The 19562-nt window shown below is 44.7% G+C and overlaps 1 protein-coding gene across 2 annotated transcripts in view; it reads right to left on the bottom strand.

Annotated features, from left to right (window-relative positions):
* Positions 1–19562, bottom strand: part of LOC119446051 (arylsulfatase J-like) — a 152470-nt gene that overhangs the window by 46074 nt on the left and 86834 nt on the right. Inside the window, exons 7-9 of one of the 2 annotated variants that reach the window (XM_049660624.1) lie at positions 18005–18131; positions 13278–13574; positions 6757–7274 (exon numbers count right to left, since the gene is read on the bottom strand). In XM_049660624.1, the coding sequence (XP_049516581.1) occupies positions 6757–7274; positions 13278–13574; positions 18005–18131 (942 nt within the window). The remainder of the gene's footprint in view (positions 1–6756; positions 7275–13277; positions 13575–18004; positions 18132–19562) is intronic. The other variant, XM_049660625.1, reaches the window with a different exon arrangement.

Below are 19562 nucleotides of genomic sequence, written 5' to 3'. Positions count from 1 at the left end.
AAACTCGTATTTGCCGCTGTTGAGCGGCAAATACGAGGTTTTTTTACTACGTCAAGCTCTCTCAGCATACAGTGCACAAGTTGTGAAAGACTTAGTGCAAATTATTTTTCAAGCAGCAATTGGGCAAAATGTGCTGATCGTATGACAGCATTAGTGATTGATGGTTATGTAATTTCGTAATTTTTTTCTGTCAAAGTGCGATAGATTTAGGCTATTTATTCACCAATTTATTTACACTGAGTTTGTGGTTCTTTTTATTTTTTACATGTGGGCATGCATGGCCAGTTTATGCCTGCCTGCTACAGTTTGGCATAAACAGGCACTAACAACCTTTTAAAATATGGGCAATAAAAAGTGACTAGCAGATTTGATAGTCTTGTGGGGGCTGTGACATAATTACTAACGCGAACAAGACTAACGGAAAAAAAGTGGGATACGAGAGATGGCTCTGTCCTGTCCCACCTTTTTTCCGTTCGCACTAGTCGCAGCAACTGCATCAACACCAACTAACCCAACTTTCTTCGTGAATTACTCGTCTTGTGGGGGGGGGGGGGGGCACACTTAGCTGTTTGGAAAATGTGCAGCTTGAAATTTCTGCATTGCTACCTCTGACTGACAGCTCTGACGCAAGCAATATGATTACGCTTTGACAAAGCGCATGCATCTTCTGTTACTGAACAAACTGCATGCAATAAGATCATTTGACAACTCGTCCGTGTTGGATGTGTTTTCAGTGAGGTATAATCACATTGCCAGCTTCTTTTATTCTGCATAAAAACAAACCTATAGCATTTTTTTCCGAAACTGTGAAGGTACTCAACCCTATATTGCTTCGGGTGATCCACTCTGAACAAGGGACGTAGTCTCAGACAACAGCTTTTGGCTATATCACTGTCAGTGCGCGCTTATTGGCTGGTTGAGCAATGCGTCACACGAAGGCAATAGTGTTGCCGGAAGTGATTATCCGAGAATATGTCCCCAAGTGAAAATCATTGCATCATTAGGACTGACATGAGCTTTGATGTAGATGTGTGTGTGTCCATTATATGAAACTGCTAAAATTCAACACTGGCGCTCTTATTCATTCTGCAGTTTATGCTGCTATATGTGGCACAATGGTTCAACGTCGTCATACAGCACATTGATTATGTCCTTGCATGTGCTACAAACGATTCATCATAAAATATTACTGTCATTCACGAGCTTTTGTATACACTACGACTTAGGTGCATGGACTTTGTATGCAATTCGTAGTCATCGGCCAAGATCTCGTTGCTCATATGACTACAGTGCGTACACATCACACGCTATCTCGCACACCTTGTACAGAATCTCGTTAGGTTGGCGCAACACATCGCACACATCTCGCACATGCGTACATCTCGCACATGCATTCGCGTAGCACCTCGCATAGATCTCACACACTTCGTGAAGTCTACGCAGCTCATGCGTACAGATCTCGCACATTTTCTACGATATATCGTTGAATGTGCGTAGCACATCGCACACTTGTCAAATCTGTGCGATATGCATACATCTCGCACATTTCTCGCACAATTCGCGTACAAATTTTTCAATAGGGGATGACATCAGTTGTTAATATATCCGGTATAATACGAGGTCTGTTAGAAAAGTATCCAGCCTTATTTCTTTTTTGCGAACACCTGATGGATATGAAACAAGCCCGCTTGCATCAGCTGACCTGGAACCTTCGTGTGCATGCGCGAATTTTTTGCCGACTGCCGACAGCGTCAGTCGCTAGGACGCATCGTTTGAGTGAGGTAGTGCGCAGTGCTCTCGTCGGTTTTTTTTTATTGCAAGGAAAATGACGGAGCGACTGGATCAGCGCTACTGCAACAAATTTAGCCAGAAACTGGGCGACAGCTAAGTGGAAACCATTCGGATGATTTAGACGGCTTTCGGTGACGATGCTATGAGCAGCCCACAGATTAAGGAGTGGTACAGCCGGTTTAAAGACGGCCGCACATTGGTGGGGAGCGAGCCACGCTCCGGTCGGCCATCAACATGTCGAAATGACCAGGTCATTGCGGAAGTGGACGCTGTGGTGATGCAGGACCGTCGTGTGACTGTCCGAGAAATTGCGGAAGAGGTGGGCATCATCACTTTTTCTGCACATTCCATTATGATAGAAGATTTGACCATGAAGAGAGTTGCGGTGAAATTCGTGTCGTAGCTGATCACGGTGGAGCAAAAGCAACTTCGTGTTGAAGTCTCACAGGACATGCTGGATTCCACAAACAGTGACCCTGACTTCATGGGCACTATAATCACTGGTGACGAGTCTTGGGTGTACGGGTACAACCCGGAAACCAAATCCCAGTCGTCACACTGGAAGCATTCCACGTCACCAAGACCAAAGAAGGCCCGCCAAGTGCGCAGTAACGTCAAAGTGATGCTGACTGCTTTCCTTGTCTCCCGCTGTGTGGTACACCACGAGTACGCACCACAGGCTCAAACAATCACCAAAGAGTACTAAAGGATGTCCTCCGTCGCCTACGTGTTGCTGTGCGGCGCAAGAGGCCGGAGTTGCGGTCAACAGGAAATTGGCGCATCCATAACGACAATGCTCCTGCACATTCCTCGCATTTTATTCAGACTTTTTTTGGCAAAAAACCACACTCCTGTAGTTCAACAGGCTCCTTACTCTCCTTATATGGCCCCCTGCGACTTCTGGCTGTTTCCCAAAATCAAGAGGCCGTTGAAAGGAGCGCGATTTCAGACAAGAGAAGACATTATGGCTGCAACGACAGCTGAGCCAAACTCCATTCCGAAAGAGGGCTTCTCGGAATGGTTACAACAATGGCAGCACCGCTGGGAGAAGTGTGTGGAGTCCCAAGGAGTCTACTTTGAGGGTGATTAGATTTCCAATGCTCCAGTTATGGCAGTTTTTTTCCTCGGCCAAAGTTTGGATATTTTCTAACAGACCTCGTATTTGCAATGAAAACATCAAGCAACGAGTTGCCATCTGAGGAAATACGCGCAGGACTTGTGGTCATATTAGAAGCACCATTGGCAAGAATGATCGAAGCAAGTTCTTTTTGCTGACATTTAGGTGCAAGCAAGTTCACATTAAGATCGCCGCCGAGGACGAACTCTTAATTGTGCTCTGAAGCATAAGCAAGAAAACAAACAAGGAAACTTATAAATTGCTTGAAATCACCAGAGGGTGGCCTATAAAAACACAGAACAAGGTTTCGGGACTTCTCAATGTAAGGACCTCATAGTGACAATTCACGCTCGTAAACTTGGTGTGAAAGTCTCGCCCTCGGACAGTGACATTGTTCATCGTGTTTCGACCAAGGATAAAATGAAATCCAACGTTGTTGTCCGGTTTGCATCCCGAAAACTCCACGACCAACTGCCTTATCGATGCAAATATTTCAGATGATTTTCCCGTCTTTTTTCTTGGACTATCAACCCCCATCAAAAAAGAATAACCTATTAAGCTGGCGTATACGCAGTCTACAAATAAATGCCCAGAACACTATAAATATTAGCGAAGAATTTGACCACCTGAATAATGTTATCACATCGTGCCTTAAAGAAACAATTATTGATGCTAAGCGTTATTATTCTCACCCGGTAAGTCCTTGGGTAACAACTGTGGTTTTGTCCGCTATACAAACAAAAGACAAGTGGTATAGAAAACATAATGAATTTAAAAACAATTACTACTATCGAAGCCAGTATAAAATACACAGAAATAGAACTCTGGCCTTGAATCGGAAATGTGAAAAGCGTTACTATATCAGCCTTATTGACAACAACCAACATGCTCCGCGAAAGATGTAGCAAATCGTGAACTCAGTAATTAAAATTCCTAGCAGGGATCATTTGTTACCAGAAATTAGCCCACCAATAAGAACCACAGAAAGCCTTGCTGAAGAATTTGATCAATATTTTTGTAATATAGGGCCCGCTCTTGCAAAACAGCTTACCATGTATGAAACCCCTAAGCTCCCAGCTCCTACATTTCATTTATTTGTATATGATGACATTACTCATGACGAAATAATTTTTACTATTAAAACAATGATGGGAGAAAGATCACCGGGTAGAGATAAAATCCCCCCTTTCGTTATTAATCAACACATTGAGGAGCTCAATGAGCATTTGACAAAATTATGTAACATATCCTTTTATACGGCTAGATATCCGGACACATTCAAAACATCTCAAGTCACTCCTATATACAAGTCCGGAAGTAAACATGCCATTCAAAACTACCGGCCCGCTTCAATAATTAGTGCCCTCAACGCGGTATTTCAAAAAATATTGATTAAACGTTTTACTCGTTCTCTAGATACATATAAAGTCCTAGTAGATAACCAACATGGGTTTTGTAAATACAGATCAACATCCACGGCTGTACAGTGCTTGAGTGAATTTATTAGCATAGCCTTAAATAACAAATACTATGTAATCCGTATTTCTATTGACATTAAGGAAGCATTTGATACTCTCGATCATGGCATACTGTTATCAAAATTGGAACGGCATGAATTCAGAGGCCCAGCTAAACAGTTGTGTCACCAGGTATCTCTCTGACCGTAAACAGTGTGTTAAAATAGATAGGTCTGTGTCTCATGTTCATTCAATCCTGTGTGGCGTGCCTCAGGGCTCAGTGTTGGGACCATTACTGTTTTCTTTGTATATTAATTATCTGCCAAATGCTCTGAATTACAGCCATACTATTATGTACGCGGACAAAACAGTTCTTCTCTTTTCCGGTCAGAAACTTCAAATGGTCGAAAGTCGCACTAATACGGATATTTCTGAGATATACCAGTGGTTCTTACAAACTAAATTGACAATAAATACGTCAAGCACTATGTACATCGTTTTCTCTAGTCGCTATAAAATCTCAAACAGGTTAATTGACCTACGAATTGGTACCTCTTGGAACGAGTTGATCAAAAGGTGTATCCGGGTGTAACTCTCGATTCAACTTTTACCTTAATCCTCATATAACTCGAGTAAACAGTAAACTAAGGCGAGCTTGTTATGTCCTAATAAAAGCTCGACAGTTCTTTCCACTTCGTGCATTAAAACTCTTTATTATTGACTTTTTCACAGCCACATGATGTACTATACTTATAGAGTCTTTGGGACTAACATATAACACTTATTTAAACCAAATATTCATATTACAAAAAAGAGCCCTTCGTATTGCACAAGTAAATTCACAGATACATCCGCCCCATTCTTTGATGATTTAAATATTACACCATTCTTTTCTATGAGGGATTGCAAACTGGCTTGTGTGGTCATACACATATTAAATACAACATCCCACTACCGTCATGTGCTTTTTTTATCCACCTCGTCCATCAAGAAATGTTTTCACCTGTCGATTTAACCTTCAAAATTTTAACAATGTTTACGGTAAAATAACTATTGTGTATGCTCCTGCCATAACATGCAACAAAGTAACTACAAACTTAAGGATAGCTCATATATTAATCGCCGATATGAAAAAGTTCTTCAGCAGTGAAGAATACGCGAGTCCATTGTAAACTAACGTTTTTTTTTACTCTTTGTGTTCCTATTGTATAAGTTCTTGCGTATCTTATTTTCCCTTTTGGTACGCAACCATTGTATAACTTTCTTGTACACGAAATTGATGTGCAATGTTGGGTTGTCTCGCTACCATTTCTAGCACTTCCTGCGTGGGTGTATGTCTAGCCAAGAAGGCGAAGAGCCCAGATAATTCACACGTACCTTTTTTTACCAGTGGTGCGAATAAACTGATTTTATTTGTTTTGATGTGCGCGCCCTCCATCCCGCCATTTGCGGCGGCGCACGCGCATTGAGACACCCGAACGAACTTGGGCACTCCACTCCATCTGGTGGAGGGTGCGGCAGTTAAGTTATAAGACACTTGTCGGCGCTATGGCAGAGGGTGAAAGCGTCACAAATACTCGCACCTCCAGCCGTTTACGGCACTTACACTCGTTTTTTTTTGTATCCTTAATTGCTGACTATTGCTACGTATTCTCGGCATGACGAGGTATAACTTAATGCCATTGCCATGTTCGTACGATATCTACAAGTCACCTTATATTCAAAACGTGACCTACCAACAGGCAAAAATTTGAGGAAAGCATGGTTGCGCTAACAGGAAAAGAAAGACTTGGAAAGAAAAGTAGGGCACGTTAGATCGGGCGCTGATATCGCCCGACCTATCGTTTCCTACTTTTATTTCTAAGTCTTTCTTTTCCTGTTGACGCAGCCATGCTTTCCTCAGATGCCAAACAACTCGCCCAGCAACAAGTTCTACTCAGGCAAGCATTGTTTTCATAGACTTGTAGCCTCATCATTTACACCAATCAAATGAGGGTGTAAATCGGACGAAATGAGTTATTGCAAGGGTGTTTCCTTATCGAAAACCATATCTTACGGAAAAAAGGCTGTTATAATGTTGCTTAGAAGGGCGCAAGTAACCGAAATACTGTCATTTCACCCATAAGCGTGTCAAAGTTTTAGAGTACGTCACGTGCGTGTCAACCTAGTTGATGACATGATCTTTAGCAAAAGCTCATATTTAGAAACTATGTCAATGCTGATCTAGAGAAACGAGAATTAAACGTGTTCAATATCAGACTCTGCTGTAAATGCCTTTTAAGAATAATTATGAAGCAACACAGTCAAGAGCACCGGAACACTGGAACATTAGTACAAGTCGGTTTCTAATGCACCATACTGCGCTACCAGCGTCGCGGCTTCTTTGCTTACCGACGGCAGCTGCGTCGCCAGGTTGGTGACCTCGCATGGGTCGCGCGACAGGTCGAAGAGGTAAGTGCCCTCGTAAAGCCCGATTCTGGAGACAGAACCGTTTACCAAATCGCACTGCACCGCGGCGTGCTGACGCCATCCTTCAGGAGCGATGAAGAGACCATCATCGCCACGTAATTTCTGCAATGTGTTCCACGACAGTGACGACGTCATCCTCGAGTCGAGGTAAGCCGCCGCAGTGTTTGCGTTCCGACACCAAGGCTGTGTATTTCCGGGAATTGGCACGTGTTGTTGAAGCCCGGGGTCCTTGAAGGGATTTACTTTCTGGCTTCCCTCAGGCTTCTCTATCACAATGAGCTTGTAGTCGCCGTCTCGGTACGCGGACAGACCGGAGTCTCTGTCGCTGTTTACAAGAAGCTCACGGCGAGGCCAAGACTCCGCTTCGCTGCTCTTCGCTGCTGACAAGGCCGGCCACAAGTTGAGGCCATCGATGGCACCCAAGTCGGAGATGTCGCCACCTGGAGTTAGGGCGAAAGGAAAATCGTCCATTTATGTTGTTCACGCACTGCAGTAAATATTCTACAGTTTCTGGAATAGAGTCCGATAACCTTCCCTTTTTCGGATCCCTGGTTTCTGCACATTGGAATTAGTGTTTGTTTGCAAGCACTCCAAACAACCAGTGTGATACGGTACTCTTTGCCTGTTATTGGTCACTATGCCCACCGTTAAAGTTCTGCTCTGAATATATGACGCATTATGTAACATTATCATATCCCCAGCTTCTTAAAATAATCTAATAATGTACTTTCCATCTTCCGCGAATAACGTGGTCTGTCATGCAAACGCTTTCTAGTGATATATTGTGTTCAATCACTAATTTTCAGAAATTTTTGCACTGACTTTATTATTGCGCAACTAATAGGCGAACCTATTCGAACTAAATCTTTGAGCGCTAAATACTCGGTCTTGTCTTCCCAAATTCTCCCCACCTTACTCATTCCTTGACCCTATAACACGCCGTTCGCCATTTTCTGTGCAATTTTCTTTTTTTCTTCTCTAAAGCACCACTACGTAACCAGATAAGTACAAAGGACAAGAGTGTTGTGCAAAAACAAACATGGTTTATTTTTTACGAGAGTGTACACCATTGTGTACACAATTGTGTACAAACACCGCTATATAGGTAGCTCTAAGCACGGCCACGCAATGTCAGTGTCAATTTTTCGGTTCACCTTAAAAATTTAATTTCAAGCTTACACATCCGCCCAAAGATTAAATTAGATAAGTTCAAAAGTAAATATCTTGGCTTTGTGAGGAGCGTGAAGTGAGAAGCTAAATTAGGAGTTTAAAAATAGCCAATCTGTCATATCTATGTATTAGGGGTTCCTTTAGGTAAGGGTTCCTTTTGGGGTCCTAGGTTCTCTGGGCACGACGGCCCCATCACCGCAACGGTCACAAGTTCCGCCCCTTAAAGGCGCAGCTACCGCGTACTTGGCGCGCACCAGGCGTGGAGGCGCGCGGTCATTGATAGAATGATCGGCTACCGGGTGCCGCACGCCAGTTTACAGAGCTGCTCCTGCTCTTGGACTGCAAACATGCCTCGAACAAAGAAGGTGAGCGTTGCTTCTACGTCATGCGTAAGAACAGCCAGGGATAGGCAGCGCTACTGTAATCTAACGAATGAAAAGAAGCAAGAACGTTTAGCTCGCAAACAGGCAGAGCAGGAGCCACCATATAATGATTAGCATCACGATAATTTCTCTCCAAGTTTTGGCCATATTTTTTTACTAAATGAAATGTTAGCTGTATTGTCGAATGTGTCATCTGTTGATTGAATATGGTGTAATAAACTATCTGGCATTGGAATCAGTGCTCGTAAAATATTTTGTCGTATTGAGTCTAATTTAAATATGAAAATGTTTTCCTCGTGCGTAACTTACGGTATAAACTCAAAGCTTGTTAATAGCCCAGAAATGTAGACTTCTGTAATATTACAGATTTTTGCACAGTCCATCGCTTCAGCTCACAATCCAGCGACTGAACGTTGGCTAGATGGTACCCTTGTTCAAACCTAGTGACATTCTCTCCACCTTACTGCAGAGTTGTACCACTAACGAGTGTAGCTAGACTACGAATATTACCCGGGGTGATCATTTTTAGGCATTCCGGAATCTTTAAAATTCGCCTGTGGCAGATAGCATAATTCTCGTCCTTGAGCTGCATTAGTTGACGAGGTGGACATTATTAGCACGAAAAATCGAAACAGATTTTCAACTAATTAACAGAAAGAACTAATTACCGTCATAGTCAATAACTTCATGGCACATATTCCAATTTACGAATTGTAGCCGGTGAGTTTGCAAGACGTACCCACTTCAAATGAATCTCCAGAATGACACCGGTTTCAAGACATTTCCCAGAGTGTTGGAAGAAGTGCATGGACGTACCAGTTATTTTTCTTCTTCGGTGCATGAGAGAAACTTTTGGTAGAAAAGTAAGCGGAACAACAGCGCATTTTTACGGTGAGTTTGATGGTGCATATCTCCAAACTGATGTCATTCTGGTAAATTTATTCCAAGTGGATACACCGTAAAGCAATTAAGAATTTTTTAGCGAATTGCTTTAAAAATGCCCTATGTGTTTCGATTTCTTGTGCAAGTAATGTCCGCTTCCCTGAATAATCCAGCTGACGGGCTAGGAATACGCTACCTGCGACAGGCGATTTTTAAAAATTCCGGAAATCTGAAAAAAGATTATCCAGTGCACTCAGATTAGTTAACTTCATCGAGTATAATTCAATTCTTCAGCTAAACTGCATGGTTTCCGAAAATCGTTTTCATATAAGACATAACAAATTCGTTTTACTAAAGAAATAATTCTTCGATGCTGTTACAACGGGTCTTTCATCGACTGTAGCATGATGTTGCAGCGAAACCGTTTGAGCTTGACTTTCTTGACCTTGATCTGGGCGTTGGATCTTGGGGGAGGGCGATAAATGCAGTCAGAATGAATAACAAAGGCTCGCGATTTCATTTGATACTAGAATGCGTCAACTACCCGCCGGGGTGGCTCAGTCAGCTAAGGCGTTGCGCTGTTGAGCACAAGGTCGCGGGATCGAATCCCGGCCGCGCCGGCCGCATTTCGATGGAGGCGAAATGCAAAAACGCTCGTGTGCTTGCGTTGTAGTACACGTTAAAGAACCCCAGGTGGTCAAAATTAATCCGCAGCCCTCTACTACGGCGTGCCTCATAATCAGAACAGGTTTTGGCACGTAAAACCCCAGAAAGATGAAGAAGAAGAACAAAGGACCGGCAATTATGCGCTCCGAGTATCGTTTTTCAATCTCTGAGCACTTTATATATGCCGCACTCCTATACCAATAAAATGTGCTTTAAGGCAGTGGTGTGTGTATCTACTCCTGTCGGTCTCGTGCTTCTGCGCTATAAGTCTAGTTAGGAGAATTGAAACTCCATGCAGCATAGCGTCGGAAGACATGATGTTCGCAAGCCCACCTAGACCCAGCAATGCACCAGTGACGTTTAAATGTTTGCTACTACCGTTGACGCCACTTATTTGAGCACTCCCATTTGTCGAACTTTGTACTTCTACTTGGTGTAACCAGGAGGTGCCCTTCGCTAGACATCAAGGCATCACGGCCGATAATTACATGTTAAATCTGGTATGTAAGGTTTCAGGCGTGTTGCTGTATATTTCACGCAAAAGAAAACAAACGGCGCAGTTTCTCCTAGAGGGCGATACATTGACTGCGATATCAGGGTTTAATTTTCCGCTCGAACTCCTCTGACAGTGTTACAATACGAACGAGCCTCACTCATCGTTTCTTATTGATAGCCGCACAGTTCTTGGTGGCACTTGAGATGCTGTTTTCCCAATGTTTCTGCGGTTCTGCTCCTTTCCTTGAATAGGCCTTTGCAGCGTAGCGAAGGCAACGCTTTCATAGCCCACCTCGAGGGCAAGTGTGAAACTTATTCGGGATGAGTTCTACGTGATAATGAGTGGCTCATAAAGCTCACGCAAGAGGAACTGAAGCCAGCACCACCGATCCCTGGTAAGCGCGCGCCTCTGCCCATTGAGACGGCTCTTACAACCAGTAGCCAAAATGTATTTAGAATATTTCCCAGCTGCATTCGTTCGCGTACTATTTTTCGGCGCTCCGACCAGTAGCGCGTCGACTGCTCCTTCATGCTCCCACTGCTCTGCGCCTCCGCCTCCGCCACCGCTCTTTCCCCCTAACATTACTCCTCAACTCTGCCGCAACTCTTTCTCCTCTGCACCTTCTCATTGTGCTTTGTTGGACCCTCACCCGTAGTTTCCAATTAAACGCACGATTCCCAGCCAATAATCATGTAAAGTGGCCGGAATGGCAAAGAAACAATCACTTAAAAAAGTGGCAGTTTCGCCCGAAAGGCGAAGCATCGATTGCGATAACAAATTGGTGGACGTCCACAGGAAGTAAGGATACTAGTTTTATCAGCCGTATAAACTTGTAAACATAGGCATAATAAGTAAATTAACAAGCATGGTGTCACGCGGACATGCAAGCATGAACACATCTCACTCGTTGACCGCGGAAACTCGCTGTCAAAATGCTGGAGTGAGTAAGCGCAGCAGCAGCGAGCGAATTGACCTTCGGGCTGCCGCTCCCATCAACGCGAACTAAGCCGCGAAAGTAGAGCGCAGGACGGGCTCTGTCCCCGCCGCAGATGACTTTCAAGATACAGCGGCCCTGGTGGGCGCGCGCGGCGTAGAACGCACCCCCCTCCCTACCCTCCCCTCGGAGCTTTGAGGTCCCGGCAGGCGCGCGTGGCTGCTCGGGCCGCCCGAAGTGGAACGCCCCATCCCCCCCCCCCCCCCGCTCCCTACCCTGCCAACCAGACTCCGGGGCGTTGGCGCGAATGGAAGACTGCGCGCTTCCTTCCCTCTTCCCTCCCTTGCGTGCGCGAGATTGCGCCGCGATCACCGGCTCACCCTCGCAAGCTTTCATTCGCACATACAGCATAAGGCGCCTGGCGACGACCCTACAGCATAAGGCCCTTGGACTTCATACGGAACCTCACGGCGACGATGACAACGACGGCGGAAATGCGCCTGGAGTGTCCATATATTTCCTATCGCAATAAAATGAATGACTAACAGTACCAAGTACTACTGCTTTATTTGTTTTGTCAAGTTGCTTAATAATGTGCTCTGTTCTTATTTTTCTAGGTGAGACCAGGAGAACCGCCGTCACGTAATTTCGTGACTAGGCGTGCAGCTTGACGACTAGCATGACGCATGTGCCGGCTGTACGTGTGAGCGGCTGTCGAGAAGTTCACGCCTCCTTTAATTAACTTTAGTGAGTATCTGAAGCGGCTATCGAGAACTCGGTTGAATATAAAATGGGTGTATGCTGCATACGAGGTTCGTGCAAAGTGGTTGCTACGGCATCCTAGAAAGCTATCTGACTAACAACACATCGAGCTGTCCGACTGCAAGATAACGCAGTTTGTTAACATAAATTTCTGCCTGCTCCTGCGCTTGCCAAATTTACCCTATAGTAGAGGCGTCCAAAATGATTAAGATCACTTGAGTGTCCAGTGTACAGAGATCCCACCACTGTGGCTGGTATTTTGTCCTGTGACTGATTTTAGCATGTTTAATAGAATGGTTTTAATGAGTACAGCATGAGGTGATAATTAGGAGACACTTTACGGGTTTCAAGTGAAAAGCAGCGATAAGCACAAAACAATATATGCTCCTGTAAGTTCACTAGCAACATACTTGGCGAGTGGCTATTGGCTTGCCTTTGCGAGCTGTCGCTTGAAAAGTGCAAGAAAGAACACGGCTATTGTTCGTTTCATACTTAGCATACACCGCGGGGAAACTACGCAAGAAGTGCGTTCGTTTCAGTGAGTTTCGTGCTGAAGTGGTTTGAGAGACACCTCTGAATCAAAAGGACGTGGGTTCGTCACTTTCCTTGGATATATTGTTTCTTCATTTTTTAAGGCACTTGAAAGTTTTCCTCAGGTGAATTTTGGACGGCGTCATTTGAGCATGATATTCTATTAGTAGGATTACAAGCAAAACTGCTAAACAGGTGGAGCTATAGCCAGTCTGCGCTTGAGCGCGCGCGCCAGCAGTGCGAGGATTCGCGTCAGGCTGCCGCTACTGCCGCAAATTAAAAACACCAAAAAGTAAAACAACGAAAAGCAAATTAATATACAATAACCTGTAAACAGTCGTATGACGCATTCTTTTTTAAGGATCAAATCTTTTTTATTAATCACTGAGTGTACTTAAAGTTTTCCGTAATTGCTGGTAAAAAATCGCCCAACTACGCTGCAGTGCGAACGCGGCCACTGCAACATGAATCTCTAGCCTCCACGGCGTTGTACGCAATGTATGAAACGCAGTATAGACTGTAGGCTCGCTCGGTGCCACCCTTGTGATAACCTGATTTTTTTTCTGTACTCGGTCATTTTCGGTTCTATTCCAGGTGAAATGCTCTCCAACTTTATTACCGGCAGCCGAGTAGAGCGTGGGCATCCAGTCGACGACGTGCACCAGCCGCGGCACGATAATGCGTGAGCCAGGCTTCAGAAGTGGGCTCCAAACTAGGGCCGGCACGCGGACGCCTCCTTCCCACAGGGTGCCCTTGGTGCCGCGCAGGGGCCAGTTGGAGCCAGTGTTGGAACACACGCCCCAAGGAATACCACCGTTGTCGCTGGTGAACACCAGCAACGTGTTTGATAGCATGCCACGACCATGTAGTGCATCTACTACGCGGCCCACGGACTCGTCTAGCGCATCCAAGGTCCCTAAGAGAACGTCAACGAAAATACGGTTAGAATGTTTACATTACTCGTCAGGAGTATTCCCACGCGAAATGCAGACGGCGAAAGTAACCGCAATATTTAAAAAGGGTGATGGAACCATGTTGTCAAATCAGAGGCCGGTGTCGGTTCTTCCAGTTTTTCTCTGAAGGCCTAGAAAAGATTATATCTTGCAGGATAATTAACTTGGATAAACATAATCTGTTAACGAACCAGCAGTATGCTTTTCGCAAGTATAGATCCACTCAGCTCGCTCTACTAGAGCAAAAAGAATTTATCTTAAATAATATTGAAAAAGGTCTGTTTACACTGGGGGTCTTTATATATTTCTCGAAAGCTTTTGATTCTATTAACCATGAGCTCTTGTTTTCCAAAATGATATATTATGGCATTCGTGGCAGTGCCCTTGACCTCATTAAATCCTACCTAAAACACAGAAAACAGTTTGTACAAATAAACAATATGTCATCTCAAACTCGTTCAGTTAATATTGGTGTTCCACGGGGCAGCATTTTAGGGCCCCTTTACTTTAATATTTATGTTAACGATTTAGTGAACATTGATGGATGCTCACATTTTATAATCTATGCTGATGATACCACGTTATTTCTTTCATCTAAAAATCCAAATGATTTAGTCTCAAGGGCTAATATCGTAATAGAGAAATTATACAAGTGGTCAGTAGAAAATGGCCTATGTATTAATTCCTCAAAAACTAAAGGAGTGCTATTTCGGGCTAAAAATATGCAGGCCACTTTGCAAGAAGACCTCAGGATTAATTTCTCTACGATTGAAGTCGCTGAATCTGTAAAATCTCTAGGTGTACACTTTGACCAACACATGACCTGGAATAATCATACAGATTTCGCTGCAGGCAAACTGTCCCAAATTGCTGGTCTGATCTACTCACTGAACTTTCTCCCCCGTTCCGTTAAACAGTTGACATACGTATAATTCCTTATTCATGAGCCACTTAAACTACTGTTGCCTTGTATGAGTACCACTTCTGCAACTAACATTAAGAAGTTGTACGTACTATAAAAGAAAGCAGTTCGTGTTATATGTAACAAGCCGTACGACTTCTCATCTGCCTCCTTATTTAAAGAGCTGAAAACTTTGAAAATAACAAATCTTATGGAATACCGTCTGGCAATAGCCTATAAAAAGGAACACAAAAGCAATATAAGCCTTATACAGTCAATAGCCCTACTCAACAAGCGTAAAGCAACCTACACAACCAGATTTCCGGAATACTGGTACACACCTCACTCACGTACCAATTACGGCAAGCAAATGCTATGTTTAAGACTGCCTACGCTACTCAATGAACTGTTGAGTAATGAAATTGATGTACTGTCGTGTACACCAGTTGATTTTTAAACTTTTTTTCACGCCTCTAAATGATTCAGTTGTGTCTTTCTTTGTGTTTAAACTATGTCTGATTCAGTTATGATTCTAATATGTCTTTCTTTATTGACTAGATGATCAATGTTGTTGTATTTATATAATCGCAATTTTTTTTACATAGTTATTACGAAATATGTTGCTCCACCCGGCTGCTCGGATGTTTCTGGGTTCTTGGGACCAGTCAAGCTGCCATGAGCAGCTTTTTTTCCACATTCCCACCACAACACTGTATTGTACATGTTTTGTGGGAAAAAAGTAAACATTCATACATGTACATTCGCACACAGTGGCCGTCACCCTTCAAGGAGAGCCATACTGAAAGAGATGCGCCACACCTTTTCACAAATTATTATGCTGCATAGAAAGTGAAACTTTCTCATTGTCAAATTCTTGTTCAATTTCCCATACAGTCTTCATTTCAGTGCATACAATTTCCACACTGATGCGGAAACTAGAATACGCATATCCCTTCAAGAGAAATGTGTACCAGCCTTGTGGGAAATCAACGCACTGCTGCATAGACCGCCTCTGGTGTCTCGTGTATCGTTGGCTTCTCATTTGATCGCATTTGAGCCGGGTGCGGCCGCATTTCGCATCCCATTCTGTCAATTTTCTCTATTGTTAAGCGCGAAGAGTGAGAGCGTACATTGTCTTGCTGCAAGATCACTTTATTTTTTACAGGTCTCTTACTGCGTAATGAACGAACGCCAATCACCGGTGTTTCAGAGTTAGTGCGGCGCTTATTTGCCGGTAACGTAACGTTTCCATCATCGCCAGAACTGCACTGTGCTCTATTTTAGGTATTCTCGCTAATACAGCGGAGCTGTATATGTCTACCCTCCCATACATTTCTCAATGTTCGTTCCTCAAAACTCCCCCGCCCTTAAGAGGAGGCAAAGCATACCAGTAAGGCATGTACTGACACATGGCGTAGCAAGCGGAAAGTTAAGAAACCACCCAATACTACATAGCGCCACCTTATATGAGGTGGCGGAGCAAACCAGTAAGGCACGTGCTGACACCTGGCCTAGCAAAAGTCAAGGTAGGAAACAGGCGGCGAGTAAAAGCGAAGGTCGTGCCGGAGAGGCTGCCCGTAAGAGGCGGGCTCGACAGGAAGACGGGTGCCGCGAAGCGGAGAATGCGGCGAAGCGACGCACGCACCACGCCTGTAAATTGGACAAGCACAAGGTTGGGTATGCGAAATTTCAGAGGGACTTTTTGGACAGAGATTTCGGATTCAGTTGGGCGGTGTGTGACAGACTGTGGTTAAAGAACGATTTGGTGGTGATTGGTAACGTTCGAGATTTCGTGAAGCGTGAACATGATGCGGTTTTCACAGCTACCCCAGCTCCCGACTTAGCCAGCTGCTCGGTTTGGCTGCGCCGAGGAAGCGCTAATGGCCGTAGCGCGCATCGATCATTTAGTTTGACAGGTGGTTGCTAACAAGCCACCTGCTGCATTTCCGCCCCTGCGCAAAGAACCGAATAGGCAGTTAGTATGTTGCATACGCTGGTATTGGGAGGCTGCGTGTAATGCGTACTGTCGAAGAACAGCTCCGCTGGTAGCCCACATTCGCAGAGTGGAATGGCTGCGATTTTTTCTCCGTTGTAGTTACTCGCCTTTCCTATTTGGTGAGTGCAATAATGGTCTCCTTCTTGGCTTCAGTCATGGTTTTCTAGGGGGACCACTCCTATGCTGATCCTAAATGCTCGTATGGCCATCTTTAAAATGACTGACCCATCTTTCCACTGTTCAAGGTCATTCACACATTGCCGTACGGAAGCGTCAGCCTGCTATAAATTTCTGTGGTTGAAGCCTTCTCTTTCATTTATTTAGCGTGCTGGTGGCTAGATAATGCAACCTACTGATGCCAAATTTATATGCATGATTGCAGAAAGTACGGCCACCACGTACGACCGGGCACACATTTTTGTGCGCTTTTACACTGGCGCACAACTGTGTTTGACCATTTCTTTCAGGATAGCCCTCTGACACCAGGAACATACTCATACTATAAAAATCACACTGAAATTTTCTTCCACTATTTTGCTCATAGAGCGGTGCTTGCTTTCGGAAAGGCCATTAGCAAGAGTGCCTGTAATAATAGAATTGCACAAATGAAAGTTATCAGAGCAACACAGTATCACGCTGGCTTGTATGGCACGACGAATAAGCTAAGCGCAGTGCATAAAAGAAAGATTAAAAAGGAAAGAAAGAATACTCAAGTTAAAGAACACATTAGTACATAAAAACATGGTACAAAATAAGAGACGTTTCTTAAGAGCAGTTGGGCTTTATATATACTGCGGCAGGATTTTGCTAACAAAAGCCAAATACAGGGTAGTGTCCCTACAGGCAGCAAGAACAACATATATGAAATGCATTTTAAGTGATGGTAGTTTTATATTTTAAAGTAAAAAGGACAAAATATACTAGGCGTGCGTTTCGTCATTAACGCGCCTCCATCCTCCCTAATTGTGCCTGCAGCATACTCGAGCAATACCTATAGCTCATCAGTTCATACCAAGGATCCGGTCAATGGGCCGGGGCCGTAGCAATATCTGCTGTACATTTCGTAGTCGAGGTGTACGTCTTCGTGGAGATTGTTCTGTGCTCATTTGAGAACAAATTTCACCATGTCACCGGTAATTATTACCTGCGCTTAGTGGATGAAATTATCCGGGTGAAGAGGGAAAAAATGAAAACAGCTACTCCGCAGTTCACAGCAGCGGTTAATGAAGGCCAATCTTGAGCACTGTTTCTATAAGTATTTGTTGGGTCGTATGACTGGGGTTGCGGGCCCATGCGAAGAAGCTGCATTGCACTGGAACTGCTTAGCGCAGCCAATTAATCGCTGCCGTGAAGGCTACGCTTCCTAAAATGCCAACGTATGTTGAACAATATTATACAAATACGCACCAATTATCTCAAATAATAAGTCAGCAGTGTGGTCTTGACAAAGGGAATACCTACTCCACTTAAAACGCTTTCCTGCGCGCTCGACTTACCAGCCAAAAGCGTCCTGTTTCTGTCTCCTATGTAAGGAAACTTGGCCAGATTCTCTTCCGGGGCGTCGGTGGTGAGGTCGTTCGTCTGTCCATGTGCCGCCAATGTGCTCAAATACATGAACATGGGCTGCGATGGCGAAATAATAAGAGGTCCTTCAAAGTTAAGCGCCAAAGACAACTAAGACTTTGTACATGTAAAAACACCACCGCAACCCGCCGCGGTGGTTCTGTAGCTATGGCGTTGTGCTGCTGAGCACAAAGTCGTGGGTTGGATTCTCAGATGCAGCGGCCGGATTCTGGCACCGGGAGAACACATAAACATTCCTGTGCCCTCCAGTAGGTCGACGTTAGAAACCCCATCGGGTGGAACTCATTCCACAGCCCTTTACAACAGTGTCCCTCACCACCCACTGCGCATTTTCCGGATGTTAAGCCCTACACTTTTTTTGAAAAAGGCCGCTTGCCGAGGACTTACGCGGTTTGGCATGCTTGTATTGAAAGGAGTTGGCATGCTTCAGCGCGTCTGCGTACGTTCACGTCCCTGAATATGCTCGCACCAAAATAGGCACGAAGACATGCTGAGCATAGGTACATCGTCGGTAATGCGAACGTATTTCAACTTGTAGGGTGCGTATATTTCACAGTATACGCACCCTTCAAGTTTGCCTAAGCTTGCCTAAAGTTGTTAAGCGGCCGGCTACGGAATATACCAGGAACGCCCAGCGGCAGGTGCTGACTTCGACATCTGCTGGCTGAAGTGCGCATACGGTATGGCCATATGGGGCCTCCTCGCGGCGTCGTCATGTACAGTCAACCAAAAAAATTAACAGACCACACGAGCGCATCCCAAAAGACCTCTCCGCTACATTTCCGATGCGTCAGGTGTCATCGGCGACAGCGCTAGGCCGGAGGTGTGTCCTCGTGCTCTTCGTCGGCGTGTGAATTTTAATAATTCACAGCGCTTTTCTATTTTTTCTCTGTCTCGCGCAAAGAGCTATTGGACAGCAATTGCAACACTCTTCTTTCTCGACAGCAATATCATTGAATGTGATATACCACCGTGATTGCTTAGTGTTGATCGTGTTGGGCTGCTAAGCACGAGGTCGCATGATCTAATCCCGGCCACGGCGGCCGCATTTCGATAGGGGCGAAATGCGAAAACACCAGTGTACTGAGATTTAGGTGCACGTTATAGAACTACAGGTGGACCAAATTAGCCCGGAGTCGCCCACTAATCAGATTGTGGTTTTGACATGTAAAACCTAGAAACATTTTTAATGGGATATCAGCCACGTGTCGCTGGGCTAGGCGCATGGCGTGACATCGATTAAGCAAGAAAGGGGCGCGCGCCACTAGAGGATTGAAAAGCCGGCGAACAATAGGACCCATTTCCAGCCTAAAACTGCTCTCGGCAGGTGTCGCACGAGTGGATGGTGCGGAGAGGCAGCTTGGCATAAAGTTGCGGTACAACGCTACCTTTATGAAGCTTGCGTGGAATTCTGCGCGGAGAAGTCGCCACAAACGCATAGATAAAACAAACTAATGGCAGCGCCGCCGT

The sequence above is a fragment of the Dermacentor silvarum genome, chromosome 1, assembly GCF_013339745.2.
Source record: "Dermacentor silvarum isolate Dsil-2018 chromosome 1, BIME_Dsil_1.4, whole genome shotgun sequence".
Taxonomy (NCBI): domain Eukaryota; kingdom Metazoa; phylum Arthropoda; class Arachnida; order Ixodida; family Ixodidae; genus Dermacentor; species Dermacentor silvarum.
The sequence above is the reverse complement of the archived record's forward strand: the minus strand, read 5'-3'. Positions and strand labels throughout refer to the sequence as shown.